General features: G+C 37.4%; 1 protein-coding gene across 1 annotated transcript; it reads left to right on the top strand.

Annotated features, from left to right (window-relative positions):
- The first annotated feature begins 1,730 nt into the window (after positions 1-1,730).
- Positions 1,731-4,802, top strand: LOC116259405 (pectinesterase QRT1). Its single transcript, XM_031637201.2, has 5 exons — positions 1,731-2,275; positions 2,494-2,683; positions 2,823-3,029; positions 3,497-3,732; positions 4,627-4,802. Exons 1-5 carry the CDS (start codon positions 1,992-1,994, stop codon positions 4,772-4,774), a joined length of 1,065 nt encoding a protein of 354 aa, XP_031493061.1. The 5' UTR covers positions 1,731-1,991; the 3' UTR covers positions 4,775-4,802.
- The last annotated feature ends 16,935 nt before the right edge of the window (positions 4,803-21,737 follow it).

Below are 21,737 nucleotides of genomic sequence, written 5' to 3'. Positions count from 1 at the left end.
ACAAGCTTGGGAAGCTATATACATCATCTGAGCTTCATTATAGCATATACCAAATTTGTGCCCCCACTTCCTCCTTGGAACCATATAAACCATTCAAGCTAATAAGGTGAAGCCTCCTTTGGCTTACTGTCTCTTCAGAAAAATCTACTACATAATTGGTCAAGGTTCATGATTACCGCATTAGGGCAAAGGAAGGCTATCATCCAATAATTGTAACATGACTCAACATATGATGTATCAGACATAATTTATGAAAACAAGAGAGTGTCTTACTTTTCCATATTGCCAACTTCTTCTCCACCTCGCTTAGAATGCTAGCACATAGGTTCATATTCATCTTTCCTATGAAGATTGAAATGCTTAATAGGTGATGAGGAACTCACTACCATTCCATTCCAATAAATATGTAATGAACTAGCATCTTTTATCCTTGACATGGAATGGGAAGAAAGCCAATTTCTGATTATTAACTAACATTTTGGCTTCTGGCTCAAACTCCCGATGCACATTTTTTACCTTGGAGATAGAAATGGTGTTAGTACGACAAAAAAACGTGATGTGATCACCTGCAAAATATAGGCCTAGGGAAACAGGATCCATGCCTCTTCACTCAAGGATCTTGATTCTCTTGTTAATAACATCCTATTTGATTCTGTGGAAGAGAGTCTCAATCACCATAGTAAACAGATAGGTAGAAAGAGAATCTCCCTATCGAAACTCACGTTGAATTTAAAAAAATTGAGCCTCTTTGCCATTGATTACAAGAGCATAGGTGACTGTTTCCACACATTTCATAATCTATTTAATCCAATCTTCACACAAGCGAAGGTGATGGACTGCATTTCTTAAGAAAGCCTTTGCACTCTATCATATGATTTCGACATGTACAAGTTTCACAAAAAGGACTACTGTTTATTATGATTGTTCAGACTATTAACAATCTCATGACAGAACACCTGATCATGGATGTATCTGTTAAGAAGGAAACTCCTGGATCATATCAATGACTCTAGTGAAAATATTCTTCATTCTATTCATCATGATCCTTAAGATGTCATTATAAAGTAATAAGTCAAAAGTCCTTAATGATGGAGGCATCTTAGTGCTTTTGAATAAACACAATTTAAGAACAATTGATCTTCTTAATGATCTTTTCTATTCTGAAAAAGGTCTTTCATTGCTATCGAGACATCTTTGCCTACAATATGCCATTTTTTTTTTGAAGAATTTGCAGCAATATCCATCAGGACCCAAGGCCTCGTCAATGCTCAAACCGCATAGTGTTTTTCTAATTATATCATCCTCTACTAATATGCATAACTCATTATTCTCTCATAAGTAACCATGGGACTATCAATCAGTCCATCCAACAAAATGCCACTACTGTCATAATCCTTATAGAATTCTCTAAAATATTCCATACAACGTCATGGGTCATCTTGGGTTCTTCGATGCTGATGACGCTAACTTGAATAGACGTGAGTTTGTTTTTTTTAGGCCTCCTCATTGGGCTACTTATTTCAGGATTTTTGTCCCAAAAACATTTCCTCCAAATTTAACCTATAAATGTTTTTACGTGTTTGCCATAGAAATTAATTTCCTGAGTAGAGAGAGGGAGAGAGACGTGAACCCTGAGACAGGCGATCCCCTGTGGAGAGAAAATCGGTTAGATGATATGCAGAAACTTAACCGCTAACTACTCTCCAACCACCGTCATGGAAAAAATCCGATACGCATCCGCTCCTGCGATTTCTTTGCCTCTCTTTCGTAGGCTCTTACTCGCCATGACTCCATTAAAGCCATGGAAGAAATCCCACGCCAAAGTTGCAGACCGGCAATGACGTCTCCTCTCCTCTCCACTGCGATAATCCCTTACATTTGCTGACGCCTTCACCTCTTCGTGTTCTTGTGATAAACCCGTTCACATCCGGTAGGTACCAAGAGGAAGAAAGAGACGAAACAACACGCTTACTGCGCGCGTCAGGGAACGCATGGGTTCATATTGGTTCTGGTTTTGTTTGATCTTTTGGTTGTTGGCTTTGCGTACCCACTTGGTCGATTGTGAGTTTTCTGGTGATTACATTAGTTGGGATGATTTAAGTATTCACGAAAACAGTTTGGGGAAGATGGAGGGGGGAAACAGAGAGAAGAGCAGGGTCTTAGTGGTGGCAAAGGATGGGAAAGGAGATTCCACGACGGTTCGGGGAGCTATTGATTTGGTTCCTCACGGTAACGACCGAAGGGTGAAGATTTTCATCCAATCTGGGGTTTATAGGTAAATATCAAAGCAAAGAGGCAGTGATCAGAGTTGCTCTCTTCTCTCTTTCTCTCTCTCTCATCAGACGTTTTCTTACAAACTTGTTCTTCTATCTCCGTTCGGTAGTGCTAATACAGGGAAAGGGCTGCAATTTCTGATTGTCTTTTTAATGGAAGAAGAGTGTTCTATCTTGCTGACCATTAATCTGGTTCTTTCCATTTTGAGTTGGCTTGCAGAGAGAAGGTGCAAATTCCCATAACTAAACCATACATTTCGTTCATAGGAAACGGGAGTGGAGAGACTATAATTTCGTGGAATTCCACGGCTTCAGAAAAAGGTTCCGATGGCCAACCCATTGGCACCATTCTCTCTGCTTCTGTTGCCATTGAATCTGATTATTTCTGTGCTACAGGGATCACTTTTGAGGTATTGCTACGCTGCTTTTCCTTTTGGACCCTTTTCCAAGGTCCATTGATTAACAGCTAAAACTTCAGAAAAGTTAAAGTTGGACAACTAACACTTGCTAATTCTCATTTTGCTCTTTTTTGCTGACGGGGTCTGACAGAACTCTGCTCCAAGTGCACTTCCTGGTGCAAAAGGAAAACAAGCAGTGGCACTGAGAGTTTCAGGGGATAAGGCCATGTTTTTCAGGTGTAAAGTCCTGGGCTCACAGGATACCCTGTTTGATCATATGGGCAGGCACTATTTCCACAAATGTGAAGTTCAGGGCGCCATCGACTTCATATTTGGCAGTGCAAGGTCCCTGTATGAGGTACAGATAACCATTTATAACTCAAAATCAATTTTCTCTGTTCTATGAAAGGCTGGGTACTGGTCTAGAAACCATCAAACGACCCGCCTAGGTCTGCTTTGCATATAATGCTTCCGCACACATTCTCAGGAGATGCAGCTTGGTGCTTGTTCTTGCATTGCGCGGTAAGTAGTGTGTTTCTCTGCCAGAATTGGGAGACACCAGTAGCCAAAGTTCAATGGCTTAACCTTAATTTCCATTTCTTACCATACTTCAGATGATTTAATTTCCACTAGACCTTGATGATGTTTCATTCTTGAAAGGACCAAAGGGATAATTTCACATTGTCATGCATTCTCACGATCAACTGAAATTGGTTGCTGAGAACTTCATCTGCTGAGTTTGTAAAAAATATTCATCACAGTGAGAGGGAATGCTTTTCCTTTTCTCTTTCTTTGTCCATAATCCTAACCACTTGCGTGAAACAGAGCTGCGTTCTCCATGCAACTGCTGCAAGTTACGGAGCAATAGCAGCGTCGCAGAGAAACTCGCCAAATCAAAACGCGGGCTTCTCATTTCTGCAGTGTAAGCTGGATGGCTCAGGCATGCTGTACCTTGGGAGAGCATGGGGCAGATATGCACGGGTAGTCTATTCTTTGTGCGATATGGGTGATATCATTATCCCTCAGGGATGGTATGACTGGGGTGATCCATCAAGGAGACGGTGAGTTAACTTCTTCTGGGAATATTTCTTATGATAATTCTGCTGAAAATATTAGCCATATATACTTTTGTTGCTGCTGTTGTTGTCCTAATGATTCCTTTTGAACGAAAGGTTTGCAGTTAATTACACAGTGAAAACTTTTATATCCTGCATTTGAGTCATTCGGCTCAGTCAAAGGTAGTCTTGGCTGAGCGCCTTTGGTACATCTAATATCTAATTTTTGTGGACTGAAAGTCCACAACAGGTGGTGAGTAAGTGTGAAAGGCGTGTTGAAAGGTGTCATGATGAAGTCCTAAATCAAGTCACTTTATATGCTGAGCTTTCTTCTGTTTTTCACTTTTATACTGGGAACCCTTCAAGACGGGAAACCCCAGATGAGCCCTTACTGTCAATCTTTATGAAGGAACAATGCCATGAAAAAGCTCAGACAGCAGTTATGCGTGGAGCTTTCTTATAATATTTTCCTTTTTCAAGGCATTTCTCCAGCCGCACTGCAGTGCTGTCAAGTTGGTGGTCCTTGGCGTCTGAAACGAAGAGAAGTCAACTAAAGTAAACAAAGCTTAGCTCCAGATTTCTTAATGAAACCCGTCCATTGTTCCTCTCCTACGTTGAAATAAACAATCTAACAGACAAATCATCTCTTCAAATTAAAAGGAGAAAAGTGGGACTGTTTTCTCTATCAAAAGAAGCATCAATTGAAATCAAATTCCCGAATCCAATCAAATTATCCAAATTTCAGTTAAACTGAGACTGCACATGGTGCTTAGACATGGATCTTTTTGTATCCCGTTTTCTATCAATCTTTTCTGATACTTGTACAAAGAGCTGGGCGAAACTTGGGCACCATGACCATGAGAAAGGAGCCTAAAGTTCACTCTTTTTTGGCATTTTCAGGACAGTCTGGTTTGCAGAGTACAACTGCAGGGGAGGAGGAGCAGACTCCAGACAGAGGGTCCCGTGGTCAAAGTCACTGACCTATGAGGAGGCAAAACCTTTTCTCACCAGTGATTATATTGATGGGAAGCAGTGGCTGAGATTATGAAATTATATATATATATATATATATATATATATATATATTTTTTTTTTTTTTTTTCTTTTCTCCTTTTTTTTTTCTTTTGTTCTTTCTCATATAAATTGGTAATGAGGAGGAAGCTCAATAAGGCCATAAAAATGATTTAGCTTCTTGCCAGAAAATCGATGGCTTACATGCTGGCAATAGTTTCAGCGATCCTATCACCAACAAAGCACAGTTTTGGTCTGTGGATAATGCAGCAGCCAAGGCGCCCAGTCGTCGGTTAAGATCATACCCGTTTCTTGTCGTTGGTCCACGTGGGCCACGATATCGTAGACGTTAGAATGATGGCGATCCGGTATCTCCAGGAGAGAGAGAGAGAAGAGAGAGAGAGAATTTGTATTCTAAGCCATCAAGTTAGACGGTCCTTCGTTTTGTGCAGCTTAGTTAACAAGAACAACCTCCCAGCAGGGACCAGAAGTTGGCCGCGCTGGTGTTCCATCCCATTCCCCTGGTGGTAGGGGTAGGTGAAACTCTTAAGCTCACCCGCCATGAGACTTGATCCCTACTCTTGCACAGATCATACCCTTAATATGCGACTTTTTCAACGGCTAATCGCCTACCGATTTGGTGATTTTATGGAGCCCCCAATACTTGAAAAGCACCCATGGTAAGTTATAGTAAAGTTAATTAGGTAAAAAAAGGAGACAAAACTAACAATTGTTGTTCGAGTATGGGAAAATTAACAATCATGTAAAGATATTAGATCCACATAACTCAATATATATGCTCGTGTGCGCACGCACATAAACATGATTAATTTAGTTGTGCTGCGTCAATAACTGCGAAAGTACTGTTTGATTGCAGGACATAAAATAGAGGTAAATAAGTGTCGCATTCCATGGTAAAGCCCTTTAATTATTGCTTGTTTATTGTGGAACGTGCATACCTTGTTTCAAACATTTTTTAAGAAGTCTTCCGCTAGAAATTGAATGAGGCTATGAGCAATTGAATCCTTTTATTGCTTAACAAACACATCTAATACTGAGATCACATCTATATTGTTAAGTTCACAAGATCACATTGTATTATATCTATAAATACAATGTGTATTGTAAGAATTATTCTTTAATACACACGCACTCTCTCTCTCCAGATAATAAATTAAGCTGACCGGTCAAGGGCCACACACAGAACATAGATTTTTTTTTTTTCGTAAAAAAATCATTTTAAGTCAATTATTCTACCATGGCAACATGGTCCCTCCTAAATTACAGTTCAATAATAAGAACCTGAAAGTCGTACACACTTTTAGTTTTGGTCTTTATGCGCTTACAACTATTTGTGAAAAATAACAAAACTATAAAGAAAACTCGCAATACAAACCATCATACCAAATGCGTACAATGCTATCTTAAGCATCTTGACTCGGTTTTGCCCCTTTCTCCACTATATATGCATAAAATCAACAATTACTCCACTTTTATCATTTCACCGTCCAATCTAAAGACATCAAATGTGGAAGAGCTATTCATTGTATATATTGATAGAAATGCAAAGCCAAAATCAATACAATTCTTAAAGTCGTAGCATATACCATTTGCAATTACTTCTCCTAGTGCACTGTTGCTTACGTCAAGTTTGCAGTTAAATTATCCTTTTTTTACAGTAACATCATGTCGCTGACTATGACAATTATCAAATATATCAACATCGTCATTTACAAAGTTTGAAATCTTCATATTGGTGTCTGATATGAAGCGTTGAAATATGCATGCTGCAACAACAATCTTCACTTGTATACAATATGGATATTGAAATGGAGTTTTCAATGTTAGATACAATGTTTTCAACCGACTATGGTATCCATGGTGTTGTCTGCTCTTCTCATTGACGGTAGTGAAGGATCTCGGTTCTATCCCAAAAAGAGCCTGCTACAGGGTGACCCTAACATCCTACTTTGTAGTTTGTTCATTCTTACCATGGGAACCCTCCGCCGAAGTGTCCAAGCCTATATTCAGATCAGGAAAATTCGTGGTCCCAATGTAAGTTTGCTTAGCTCCACACACTCTTCGTTCTATGCTGACGACGTTCTCTTTTTGATAGAAGGTAGAAAGAAGTTTTTTGTTGCCCTTAAAGACTGTCTTTTCTAGTTTGACGCCTGCTCAGGGCTTAAAGTTAATCCCAGTAAGAGTTTCATTATTTTTTCAACTTCTCCGATCTCAAATGCAACATAATATGCGACATCATGGAGTGGCACTGGGGCGACCTTCCTTCTAAATACTTGGGCCTGTCCCTTCAAGTTCAGGTTATTTCTGAGAGGCAGTGTGAACCCTTGGTGATTAATGTCAATCAAAAGCTCGCCAGATGGAAACAAAGGCTTCTTTCTTATGCCGGTAGATTGTGTATGGTAAGGCATGTCCTTGCATCCATTCCAATATAGTGGATGATGGTCTTGTGGATTCCGCTATCAACATGCAGGAAAATTGACAAGTTGTGCTCCAGCTTTGTTTGGGGAGATGATACGGAGGTCAAAGGCACCCATCTTATTAGCTGGGATACCTTATGTAGACCTAAACTGGAGGGTGGAGTAGGGATTCGGCGTATTGTTGACGTGAACAGGGCTAGTCTTTGCTTTTTTGGAGTCAAAGCTGTGCAGCACATGACTCCCTTTGGGCTGACCTAGTCAATGATAAGTGTTTGACCAAGAAGAGTTTGTGGCATTACAAACTCTCCATGAGCGAATCCACCACGTGGAAAAGATTAATCAAGTATTGGCAAATGATTGAATCTCAAATCCATTAATCAATAATGGCTCCTAGATCAAACTTTTGAGGGACCCGTGGAATGGTGTCATTTTAGAAGGGATGATCCCTTCTCTCCAGTGTCTCCTAGTCCAAGGCACTACGAAGGAACACGTTGCTGATCAGAGTCCCCATGTCCAGGCCGTTCTAGATGGTGTTAGAATTCATGTGCACGTTCCAGTGCTGAATGACAGCATGCATGACAGCATGCATATGATATGCTTGAATGGGTGGACTGTGGTACTCGCCCGATCATGCGCCATCACATTTGGGACAAATTGCGTCGGAGATGACCGGTGGAGCAAGGCAAGAATTCCATTTGGAAAGTTGGAGTCCTTCCTTGAGCTGCGTCATGGACTGCCTTCCTGGCAGTTGAGGGCCTTCTTCAAGTTGATGCTAGAGCTCAAAAGGGTGGTCTCCACTTTGCCTCTAGGTGTTATATTTGCAAATGGGCCCAAGAGGATATTAACAGAAGCTAGGATCCTGTAGGAGACTGTTATTAGAAAGTTTGGGCTGCGAATTTCCATCCCAGGTCAGTTAAGCAGGCTCTCGCTTGGTACTGCTCCCGCAAGTTCAAAAATAAGATCCTCCTTTAAGTGCTGGAAAAACCTCCTGCACATATCCCTTTGGCATATATTGAAAATGACAAACAGCTGCAAGCATGAGAGCAAATTTGTCAGGGGATCCAGCGATCCTATGGAGCTATTGCATGGATTTTATGGTCTGAAGGGACTGGAAGCAGAAAGACAGAAATGCTATCCAAACATCACTTGAGGTGGGTTTGCTGTGGGATCTTGGAGGTGGGATTGCTGTGGGGATATTGGCGGTGGGATCACGGTACTCACTGCAACATCCATACTGCAGTGCGCCATAACAAGGATGACAGATGTTTGGCCGCTCTCAAGAGTAGTGATACCTTTTTTTGGCATAGCGTGCTGGTGGTAGAGGCGTTGATGAAGACTGGCTGCTGCATCAGAGCCTTCTAGCAATCCAAAATACAGAAACGTGCGCTGGTGAATTAAAGTGATCTTCAACAATGGTGGCTGGATCAGTGTAATCGGTTGAGACCAGGCACAACTCAGCAGGTCTTTGGAAGCTGTGAGCGTGTCTTGCAGAACAAGCTGAATTTGTTCTGAGACAACCCAGCGCCTAAAGTGTTCCATCTGTTTAAAGATTTTATCAAAGCCATTCTCCTTTTTTCAATCTTTTAGATCTTGTACTTGGAAATCCTTTTCAATCTACAAATGGAGTTAGTAAAGCTACAATCTTAACAATCTGTATACAACTACCATTAATGAGATACTATTCTCCTAATAGATATTTTATTAGTTAAAACAAAAACATAACTAAACATTTAAATTGTAAAGCTAAATAAGGACACTGTTCTACAATAACCTTAAAGCATCTTGAATGGGTGGCTAAAATCAATAAGTATACAATACAAGATTTATGTATTAGTTGATAATCATTTTCAACCTACCAATTCGTAGTGAAGTTTCATATCAAAACAAACATATGTGCCATTATATATTGCGATTAAAAGGATCTTCTGTTCTCGAAACATAATTAATGTGTTTCAAGTGAAAGCTAAGCAGGAACTGAATTCCATCATTGGCTCCTATCCAATCCTATAAAAACATAATATTTACACGCACTATTTTTATGCAAAAAGTGGAAATCAAATTTAATTCATGTAAGTGTTTTATATATGCGTTACCTTGAAATAAGGATAAAATTATGAGATAAAATTGACTTCGCAGGATTTCATTGTCAAGGAAGTGATTCTACTCGCTTAGCAACTATGTACAACTATTAATACCACACAAAAATGCTTATAATTGTTTGTCCAAAATGGGACACATATATTGTACTCTTTGATTTTATTTATTATGAAAAACTATAAAAGAAATATCACAACATGTTATTTGACAATAAAATCTCTTGAATCACGTAACAAGCCTCTATATTTTATTGCTTTGCAAAAGAGCCACAAAAATTGGTGTTCTTCTTTTGCAATAAAACAATGCAATTTCATCTCATGTATAATGTAATAAAATTAGAAACAATGGAAAAGCAACTCAACAAGGTAACGTCTCTGCATTACATATCATTTATATGATGTTGTGAAGAAAAAACAAAAACAATGTAATTAAACACACATAAAAGGTACATGCAATAGCTTGATGAGAATCATAATAAATAACAGTGACAGTGTAAAAGTAGTCACATGTGAGTAATAAGTTTTGATCCCACAAAAGTTGTTTGTTAGTATATAGGTTGATAACCTATACATACAAAGAATACTTAAAATCGAGCACATAACAAAAGTTTTATAACTTCTCTATAGTCCAAATTACTGTGTCAAAATGGTTGTATTGATTGCAATCTACAAATAAAGAACTTGGTGCCCTTAACTAATGAAACTAGCAACTTAAGGATAAAGTACTTTTTGGGACAACTAATCAATTCATATTCAATGTTCGAGCTCAAATATGTAGTCACTTTCTTTGCACCACTGAATAGATGCAAATACTTCGTATAGAACTTTTGATTTATCTCATTATTTTCATGCATTTTTGTCAAAATTCTTCCACATTCTTGTAGACGAGAGAGAACAAGTTTTTGTAAACATCTTAATTAACGAAGTGCCAATACTATCCAGAGAGGACTAAATTGCATCTTCAAACACTTTATGCACATCTTTATGCCTAAGTTATGCTTTCTCTTGAAATAGTTTTGACTTTCACTACAAGAAAATATAGTACTAGCCATGGTAGCTTGAACTGTGACCAAGGGTAGAGCCAGAAATTTTTTATGAGGCAGGCACAATTAAAGTTTCTAAATTTTGATTAGGGCCGAAATATCATTTTTCAAAATTTTAATATAATTTTGAGGTGGGGCTAGGGCCCAAGCAGGCCCTACCTTGGCTCGGGCCTTCACCGTGGCTACTATGGGTTCGTTGCTAGACCTATTTCTGTTAATGATGAATAAGAATTAAAACCACATGAAACAATTTCTTTGGTTTGAAGTTTTCTCCCAGACGTTTTCATTTCCTTATTTTTCCCTCTTCCTCCTTTGCGAAACTTAGAGATTTTGATTGCTGGTGATTTGCTATTGTCTATCTACACTCTCATCAACTGTCTCTATCCACTCAGAACTACAACATATCCATGTTGCCTTTCTTCCTTCAATTATATTTGGCGCCCCCAAGGCATGCAACCACATATCTCTCCTCTTCTAGGCTCATTTCATCTTCTATTATTGTTGTTAAGCCTGGGCATTGGGCCGGGTACCCGGCCCAACTTGGGTCCAAAAAAAAGGCACTGGGCCTGTCCGATAAGTAAGCGGGCCGACTTGGGTGAGCACAACTAAGCCCGATTCGGCCTGATACGATATTTTTTATATTATTTTTACTGATTTTTATATAAAATTATAATATTTTATTATAATTAATCATATTTATATAGTATGTTATAATAAAAATATATATTTTACTTTTAACCATGCCAAGCCCGGGCTTGGGTTTCAGGTGTCAGGCCTAGGCTCGAGTTTCAAGTGTCGGGCTGGGCCCGGGCCGTAGTTACAAGCTATGGCCTGACCCGATGCCCAAGCCTATTTGTTGTCGCCTTTTTTCTTTTTCCTGTCTTTGTGACGAAGGATTGCCTCTCAAGTCTATATCCCTTTTGTTCTCTACTTCTCTCTCCTCTCATATGCAATTTTATATTGTCACTAAGGGGATATTTTGACCTTGCAAACAAGTAGTTGATATTGAAGAATCAAGGATATGTCAGATAAGGCAAGGCGAGTTCTAGGGCATGGATGGCATCAAGAAGGTAAACTAGATGAGCCATCTATGTGTGTGTGTGTGTGTGTATATGAGTTTGTATGTGTGTTATTGCCACCATAAAAGAGGCTGCAATGGCAGCCCCATATTTGTCATACTTTTATGTTCTTTTCAAATATATTGCAATGGGGAAATCTAGCATGAAGTCATGCCAATGCATCCTTTTGCCATTTGTTTTTCATCACTTGATGGTTTTTATAAACTCTTTGTTATTTGTTTTTTTGACATTATTGGATCAGGTTATTGTCACTAGTTATTCCACAAAATCCTTCTAGGTAAGAGGGCCATTTCTTCTTCTTCATAGTTCAAAATGGTCAAAGTGGATTTGCAATAAGACTTGAAAAGCTTTTCTTATACGCAAAAGGATATACATATCCGAGTATCTATTCATGGTTCACTATATACACATGATGGTAATCTTCTGTTTGTTATTGAAACATTAAATAGAGTTCTATTATGTTGATCTAGTTTTAGATACTTATACAGAAAAAGAATACATAACAAACTATCAATACTGTATCTTTTCCTAAATTAAGTTTGATTGAGCAATGCGATGTGTGAGCTTGCATATCCATAACATATAGCCAATAAAATTAATTATTGAACCAAAAAATTAAAATACTAGTAATGGAATATCCATAATGTTCAAGGCATGTTTAGGTTTTTGCTTGTTGAGCCAACAAGGAAGGTGACACAAGTGCTAAAAAATACTGCTATAAACAAAATAAAGCAAAGCATGTCTGCATTCTCTGTCCTTATTAGAAAGAAAACATCAAGGTAGTTGCCTATTTTAGTTTAATTATTAGATTTGTTCTGCTTCTCATTTCTTTTTGGCTCCATTTAGAATAGGCAGAGACTATGATTGTGTTAGATGAAGAAGATGCCTACCTGTAAATAGACTACACTTTTAATATATTCAACCAGTACACTATTTTGCCAGCAACTGCGTTGGGAATAAAATGCATATGCTTTTCACACTTGCAGCTCAATTGTTATTTGGTTATTGTTCATTATGTTTTTGCTACCTCTGTTTTCTAGGTGAGTTATTCATATGTAATTCATGGACTTTCAAGGTGGTCATTATTCTATTAAACATGCAAGGGCTACATGGAAAATACATAATGTTTTTTGTTGGGAAATATGGTTGATATACTAGCCAAGTATAAGGTACTCTAACTTTACTCTTGCTTGCTTTCTCATTTTCACTTTACCATGCGAGACAAGGTTTTATAATGATCAACTGAAAATTATGCCAAGTTCATTTCATATTTTGTCTATTATATGTTCCTTGCCTTAATCCTGCTATAGATGCTGTAAATGATAAAACCTTTTCGAGAGATGAAGTTATCCATAGAAAAGCATAAGCAAAATTGTGGGGCGGGTACTCACATGCCAAAGCGATTGGCTGGAGTTATACGACGGGACCAGTTGGAATTTGACAAGTGATCGTTATCTACCATCAAAGCGATGGGTGGTTTAGATGAGCATCATGGTAGCTGCAGTCAACATATCAAGTGCATATATAGTCTTTCACATTAATGTTGTACAAGAATCGAATATGTAAACATAACATTTTTTTAAATAATACAAATAAATTTTGTTCTTGTAACACTGCTCTCTCTCTCCTGTGGAATGGCTGGTATTGTTTTTAGTAAAGGAAATGCATGCCAATATCCACATGATCTGACGCAACATTGAAAGCAGCACTGACATTGTAAGTGTATCGTCATTGGTATTAGTGACATGATGCAAAGAGCTACGACAATATGGAAATGCATCACTACTTGAAGCAGCCATGATGTACAATAGTGTCACTACTTGTAGCAGCAACAATGTACAAAAGCGTTGTTGTGGTAAGCAGTGGTGATATACAAGAGCATCTCTGCTTGCAGCAACGACAATGAAAAGCGTTGTTGCTGCAAGCAGCAACAATATTATACAAGAATGTCACTACTGGCAACAACGACAATGCAAAAATACGTCGAGTAGTGACACCACTTTCACCGATGCCACATTGATGTCTGGTTTCATGTCGCTTATTAATGTTTGCAACGGTGAAAGGAGCATCATTGATCTTTAAATCTCTTGCAGTGAAAGTCATTATAAATTAGTCATAGTAAAAGTATGATTTTATATTTTGTGCTTATTATTAGGAGGTTCCTAGTATTTAAAAATAGGCCTTTTAGTTAAAGTTGTACGTGAATTATTTGCATCATTTTAATTCCCTGTCTTAGGTGTTTTTTAAGTTTTTCTTTTGTTCTTCTCTTTTATATAAAAGTTGATGCAATTTATAGAAGAATTGGCATGTTGATGGGTGCATCGTGGCCATCATGAGCTTGTTTGGGATTTTTTTCTGAATCCTCCGAGCATTATAAGTCTTGATTTTGTAGTATCTTGAATTTATTTTATTGATGAACCGTTGAACTGATCATAGTAGTATTTATTTTATTGAGGTAATAAAGTTCTCATCAATGTATTTGGGTTAATTCTTAATAACTATTCCCTTAGTTTAATAGTCACCATTTTGTGGAGACTTGTTATAACTTTTTTTTATTCGGTGTATAGCTGAAAGGACTCAGCAGCACCACCTATAAGAATGTAAATGTGGCACTTCAATGTACTTTAAGTAATGATTGCCCATACATTTAAAGCATTCTTTGGTTTGTCCTGAAAATGTTATTTATTTGTTGTAATATAGTACAATGCAATATATATGAGTACTTCTCTTCCTCTAATTTCCTTGCATGAATTTGATTTTCAAATCCCTAATTTTAGACAAAGGAGTGATATGACATATGACTTACACTAAATTTGTGTTTGATAGTCTCAATCTTAAATATGATGCAGATTTGAAATCCCTTTATGTGGACCCGTAGATTAAAGAAACATTGAACTTCAGATGCATGGGAAACTGAGGATTTGAGATCCTCAGTATGCAGCCAACACCTTAAATTTGAGGTTTGATGGGAGGGAGTCTGGCCTTAAATCCTTGGATTTGAGATCCTCTTTGATGGATCACCTACCATCTCAGGTATGAGGATAAACAAACACCCCTAAGCTACTTGTAACTATTTGAATTGATCACTCGAGGTTGGTTCGTTGCCAGATATTTTTGAAGAGTTTTGGACCCACAAAATGGCAAATCATGAGAGAGAGAATTATATAGTCCTAATCCCATAGTACAATGACATCTATTGCAAACCCCTTTTATGACAAGAGAGTTCAGTTGAGTTTCCTTAACCATGGTAGGCATCCTTATGTGGACCACAACTACTTTTACCATTTGAGGTAACACTATAAAGATCCAAATGTTTGGATTCACCAGAATAATGAGAGTGGATGAGTCTTTCTAGGGGAGCATTTCCAATTGTTACGACCAACAATCAGATATAATTTCTTGAACCCAAATCTGATCCAGTTCTTAATTGCATGTTAAATTTTTTTCTATATTCAACTTAGTTGAAACAGTTTGGTTGGATATCTACTATTAGTTCGAGCCATTGAAATCCCTAGTTGCGGTCACCCAATTGTGGCAATGGATATGGGCACGCAGCATTGAGCTGTAAACCTCCTTGACATTTAGAGGTTTCAAGCCAATCTAGCTAGAGCTAAATGTGCTTTTAGTTTGAGTAGAACCTTAACTGATGTGGGGCTGAGATTGATAAGAATGTGAGCAAGAGGAATCAGACATGAATTTATTTGATGTTGATAAACTGAGACATTAGTTGCAGCACAGGGCATTGCATGTTATCTCCAGAAGAACTGACAATGAAGGGCATATCTATGTGACTTGCTTTCCCAAGTCTTAAGTAAATTTTAAAGATTTAATGTTCTAAATACTGGTGGAAGCATACCAAATGTAAATTTATCAAGCACAATTGGGTTGTGGCATGAACAAGCTCGACTACAGTTCGGGGCAGCTTTTGATGCATTTAGCTATCTAGTTGGGTTCCATAAAGGGGACATTGTTGTAAGCTTATGACTTCCAGAAATTCAATTTCTTGATTCTTGCTCAAACTTTGAACCTTACACGGAAGGGTGCTTGCTAACTAATGCTTATTCTATTGAATCTGTTTAATTACCAAGCAAAAATGCAAATAGAAGGATTGCCCACTATGGTGGAATTTAAAACGATCTTCACTAAACCAGACCAGGGTAGATGAAGTGGATGCGTGAGATCCTTCCAGTGAAGCCTGTTCTATAAGACCCGAACAATGTCCATATCTGAAATGTTTCACTACAGATTTTCTTGGCATCTAGAAACTATGTAGCTATGTCGTTTTAATCATGGTAGAAGCACATCACTTCAATTTTAGGCACAAGATATTAAGCACTCTTCATTTAAAAGTTTTTTTCTTATAGAAAAGGGGAAAAGAAAAAACCAAAATGCAAATAGGTAGCTGAATGTACATGAAATTTGATATGTTTGGAAGGAAGCTCCAGGGGAGTACTATTCTTGGAAAGACCTTGGTCCTCCACACCTTCGGGGTTTCTGAAGATGGTGGGCTTTTCCTTTGGGAGGGTTGCAGGAACGATTGTGTCGTTTGTGCAGCTAATCTGTTGGCGGAACACTTCGTAGAGTTGAGAAACCTCAAGAGAGAACAGTGATTGGTCTTAGTTGCTTTGTAAGGATGTAATCTCTTGCAGGACAGAGGTGAGGCCACCATAAGGAAGAAGGAAATCTTCCAGTTGAGTGCTGCATCATATAAATATAATCTTAATAATGTTTTAATGAGAATCATACACTAAGTTAGTCATTTTATTGAGTTCAGAATGTTCTTTGTAGTAATAAAAAAATGAATGGCCCTTATGGCATCAAAATTTTAATGGCAGAAATATAAGTGTTTTTCTTGAAGACAACTTGAATTAAGACATGTTTTTATGTTGGATTAATATTTACAAACATTTTAGAATGTTCATGTTTTGTTTAAAATAGTTTTCATTAAGAATTTAGGAGGTTTGGTTTTTATATCTGACCAAAGTGGTCCGATATACCATTTCTAACATATATATATATATATATATATATATATATATATATATATATATATATATATATATAAGTGTGTGTGTGTGCGTCCCAACGACTTAAATACAAATGAACAGACTCTTTCTTATCTGTTGGCCTATCGTTTAGCCTTTTATTGAACTTACCCTTCTATATAAAACTGACTAAGACATGAGAATTGAATTATCAAATCTAGCTTATGTTACGTTATTTTTACTTTAAGGCTTCACTTTTTCAAACCAAACAAAAAGTTAGTACAGCAGATTATACGTTCTGCGTCCAATGCTGCATGTTCGAGGTCTAAAATGATTAAAGATGGCCTGCATAAAAAAAAGGAAAGTGCCACCCAAAAATGAAAAAAAGTTGTTCGAAAATGACCAAAATACCCCTCAAACAGGTATCAGGGACCAAACATAAGGAGGGTCAAACATGGAGCTTAGGTACAAACACATTTCTAATGTTATATGAAGTTAATTGCCACGCCGAACTACACTTCTCAAAAAAGAAAATGGAAAAAGGTAAATTCTCAAGCTTCAAAAAATGGTGAAGAAACAAAAACTTTCTGCCAGTACTGCTAAAGTTTAGAAAGAAAGTTGCATGTTTGCGGTAAAAGATTTCCTTCACCTTTTCTACTGTAAAAATAAATCCAATTGGCTATGTCTAATTATTAATGGAACTACATGTTAGGGGTAGTAGTGCTACGTTTCTTTTCTTCTTTAGGAGCACCAAGTATTTTTGATGCATTTGTTGATCTTGCGGATCAGACAGAGGAGTTGAATTCTTGTTGATGTGCCGTCTTTGTTTGAGTATATGTATAAATTTCTCAAATAATGGTTCCTTGCCCCCAAATGGAAGCCATTATATCTCATGGAAATTAAAGAAGGTCCAGCAGACACTCAAATAGAAAGGCGCCTTCTTGCATGAAAACATGACAATGGTGTGATTTGTAAGCAAGAAATTGGTCCCTATATATGGGTCAAGTTTAGCAAACAGTTGCAAATGGTACAATAAGCCAAGCTGTTTTCTCATTTATTGAACATCTTCTAACTTATAGGAAAGGAACCAATTAAAAATGTATTAGAGTTTTGGTAAATATAACTTTAAATTCATAGATAAAAAATTAGATAGAGTGTTCGTTAGTTTTTGAATTATGGAGAAAAAAAGATCGGGGATAGAGCATTTCAAAAACTTTTCACCCTCTCATTCTATCACACCCCTAGGGGTGTGACAATGCATGCGACAAGTTTTGAAAGAACCATATTTGACTAAGAAGTGTAAGCTCAAGAAAGAAGCAGGACAACAGCCTTGAACTCCAAAGACGACGGAGACAACAATTTCCCTTAACTTGGTAGCTGCTTTTGCTTTCCAAGGATAGTGGTAGCTCAAATGGAGTGGTGCCCCCATAGGGAAAGCAAGGTCATCCTATAGCGGCTCTAGTAGGCCTGGGCAACGGGCCGGGCCGGCCCGTTTATGTGATGTCGTTAATGACCCGCAAGTGGATCGGGTCGGCCCGCTACCCGACCCGATTATTACCGGGCCGGGTCATCCATGTCTGAAGCCCGGCCCGACCCGTTTTGTTAACTGCCGGGCCGGGCCGGGTCTGTTTGGTTTTTAAAACTAAGCATTATTTACTTAATCTTCTCAATCCAGAACATACAAGAATGCCAAAATTGTCAAGTTGCATGGATATATGCTTCCTAATAATGGATTCAGTCAATACTAATTTGTATTGTATCCATTTTGTTTAGTATCTGTAATTAAACAAAAGCATCATAACACCAATTTGCCTCTTGACAACTCTGATCGGGTTGGGCATCAAACAGACACAGGAAAGAAGAAAGACAAGCAAGGCATTTGATATAGAAACCCTGACGTTCAAACAAAGTGACATTCTCATTCATTAACCAAGTGTCTCCATCAGAGCATATCCCCACTATGAGTCACTAACCAATTGTCTCCATCAGAGCATATCCCCACTGTGAGTCACACATTACAGTCCTTTCAAACAGTGTCCTCATTTCTAAAATCAACTTGAAGAAACTGCAAGAAATAACAAAGTGGCGAAATCATCCAATGGATGACAGAGTCATATCACCACAGCACATCAAAGAGAGATCATGGTTATGTTTTGCATCTACGTGGAAGGAAGAACCTGCACACCATTGAGCTGTTTTCTTTTGTATACTGTTGTCATTACCACTATATGGATGAGAAGCATTAACCTCAAGCATTGCATTGTCAAGCATTTTCTCATACATCAAAGTTAAACATAGAGAATGACAGAAACTGAATCTACAATTAGAACTCAAAAAAGAATGATAGCGCCAATAGGGAGTTCATGGTTGTAGTTCCTTACAACAGCAACTACAAAATCATTTGACAAAGGTTTTGTTGGAACAAGAACCGGCTTCCAAAAATGCCAAAGCAACATCCAAATAGCAAAGCCTAAACTATTTCAACATGAAAATCAAAGTAAACATCTTCAAAATCCATCAACAACCTGCATATGAAAATCAAAGTAAATGTCTTCAAAGTCCATCAGCAACCTTGAAATGTCCATCTACAATTTAACACGAAAAAGAAATGTTAATAAAAATTAACAGGTGCTTGCCTGCATGGAATAATAAGAATGCATTAAAAAATTACCATGATAATTATGTATTTGATTAACTTTCCTCGTTTGAATGGTGCTCTGCATCATGAGAACTGTAACACATGTTAATTTAAGCACACTAGTATGTTAATATGTAAAATAAATTACAAAATGGATTATGAACATCTTACCTTTCACCCAAGTTGTGTGAATCACGAATCCAACTCTGTGTGCATATCAATGATTCAACATTTTCAGGCATAGTTGAGCATCGATAATCATTAAGAATTCTTCCTACTATACTGAATGCAGATTCTGAAGCAACTGTAGATAAAGGAATGACTAATATATCTCGAGCCATCTTTGCTACAATTTTATATTTACTTTCATTTTTCTTCCACCAAGATAATATGTTGAAGTCTGCATTATGTGCAATTTCTTCCATCAGATCCATCAAATATTTGTCCAGATCTGTGTGCGCCACTATAGGAGAGACAGAGCTGAAGTATGCTTTGAACCCACATCTAGCCACACTTCTATACTCTTCTGTTGCAATCTTGGTACTAGTGTATGCATTGTCCCTTTGCATATTACTTGTGTCATTATCATCATATATATTTTTGTATTCAACATACAAATCATGAAGGATCTTCTCTACAACTTCATATTTTACCATTGCATCTGGTTTATCCAAATCATCAAGCAAATACTTCAGGTATGACAACTTGAACCTAGGATCCAAAACAACTGCAATTGCAAAGAGAATATTGTAGCTCTTGAAGTATTTGTTAAATTTTTCTTGCATTTTGCAAGTCAATGCCCTCATATGTTCATTTGATGTTCCACGATGCCTATGCAAATGATGGTAAATTGATAAAACTTCTTCAAAAACAAGATTAGATGTTACCGGATTAGAGGTAGAGAATAGATTTGTTGCATCATAAAATACCTTTAAGAACTGACATAAATCAGATGCATGAGACCATTCATCCTCAGAAGGCAAACATGCATAACTAGGATCACACGATGCCAAATGTTGAAAGACATCTCTGAATAACAATGCATCTCTCAACATTATAAATGTAGAATTTCATCGAGTAGAAACATCATAGTTTAAACTTTTTTTCTCATCCAAACCCATTGCCTTTACACATTGCTTGAAAGCATGTAGTCGTTTTGGTGATCCCCTTACATATTTAACACTGTCACGAATTTTTGAAATTGTATCAACCATATCATTCATACCATCTTGAACCATAAGGTTTATAATATGTGCACCACAACGAATATGAAAGTATTCCCCTCTCAATGGAAATGACATATTATTTTTTCTTTCTAAGGTCCTTCTTAGTAAACTGATCCCACTATCATTTGCTGAACAGTTATCAGCAGTAATAGAAAACAACTTAGCTTGAATGTCCCACTTAGTAGTAATGCACTCTGATAAAATGTCACTTATACAAATTGCATTATGTGGTGGAGGCACATGTATAAAACTAAGTATATGAGAGTGCAATTGCCAATCTGTATCAATATATTGGGCTGTCAAGCATAAATATCCTAACGTCTGTTGTGATGACCACATATCAAACGTCAATGAAACCCGCTGCACATGGTTACTTAAAACTCATTGATATCGCATTTTTTCAGTCTTGAACATTGACTGAACCTCTTTTGTAAGTGTTTTTCTAGAAAATGGAATAAATCTTGGATTGCAAGCCTTTAGAAGATCGTTGTGATATTCATATTCAGCAAAACTAAAAGGAAATCCATGCATGATTGTACACTTAGCCATACATTTTCTTATGACCTCCATATCAAATTTGTGTAGACATAAAGAAGCTGCACCAGAATCATTAATTCCAACTGACAAAGTTCTTTGTTTTCCATGAGCAATTTGTCTTTTGGCACATGTATCTCTGTGTCGTTTCAAGTGGCTCGTACCATTAGAACTATGTCCACCTAATCGTTCTCCACAATGGTTTCATTTTGCAAACTTGTTTCCCTTATACTGTACTAATGTGAAGTCATTCCATACAACTGAAGTTCTTGTCCTCTTGGATTCAACTGCTTTTTCAGTAGATGAAAAAGATTCATTTTCCTCTATATTTGTCAATGTCGTCGGACAGTATTAAACATTCCCAACGCTAGAAGACATAATTTACCAGTTGAATGGAATTCAAACAACCTAAACACATGAAATGATAAAACTCTTGAGCTAAAGAAAAGGCATAAAACAAGATGAATATCTTTCAGAGATTAAGGAATACCCACAACAGTTAAGATCACAAGTGGCGAATATACTAGGAGGGAGGATGTTGGTGTGTAAGTTAGTGCAACTTATGTTTTGATAAATCCACCTATATCAGCCACAAAATTTGAAGTTTACTTTCTTTCCACCTTTTGAGTGGGTAAAATGGCTATTATGCATATCACCTATTGTGAAGTAAATTATTTAAAACAATAAGCAATAGCACTACATTGAAAAGCCATGACACAAAATGCGGACCTCGTTTGTTGCTAAACGAGCCTTTTCTTTGGAGATTTCTTCAAACTCTCCTTGCAACTCAAGTACTGCAAAACAAAACATAAAAAAAAAAAGAATAAGGCCTTTGTCTATTCACCAAGAGATTCGCCAAGAAAATATTAGCAATATCACCGGAAATATATTGAGTTTATATTGCAAAGCATGTCCAGACATTGGGTCCATGGTTTCATGGCCAAACACTACGAACTACATG

This window comes from Nymphaea colorata, chromosome 8 (assembly GCF_008831285.2).
Source record: "Nymphaea colorata isolate Beijing-Zhang1983 chromosome 8, ASM883128v2, whole genome shotgun sequence".
Taxonomy (NCBI): Eukaryota; Viridiplantae; Streptophyta; class Magnoliopsida; order Nymphaeales; family Nymphaeaceae; genus Nymphaea; species Nymphaea colorata.
Note: the sequence above shows the minus strand (reverse complement) of the source record. Positions and strands in the feature narration are given on the sequence as shown.

Coding starts and splice junctions, on each gene's coding strand:
- LOC116259405 (XM_031637201.2), top strand. CDS start 1,992: ATGGGTTCATATTGGTTCTGGTTTTGTTTGATCTTTTGGTTGTTGGCT. Junction 2,276..2,493: donor ATCCAATCTGGGGTTTATAG/GTAAATATCAAA, acceptor GTTGGCTTGCAG/AGAGAAGGTGCAAATTCCCA. Junction 2,684..2,822: donor CTACAGGGATCACTTTTGAG/GTATTGCTACGC, acceptor GGGGTCTGACAG/AACTCTGCTCCAAGTGCACT.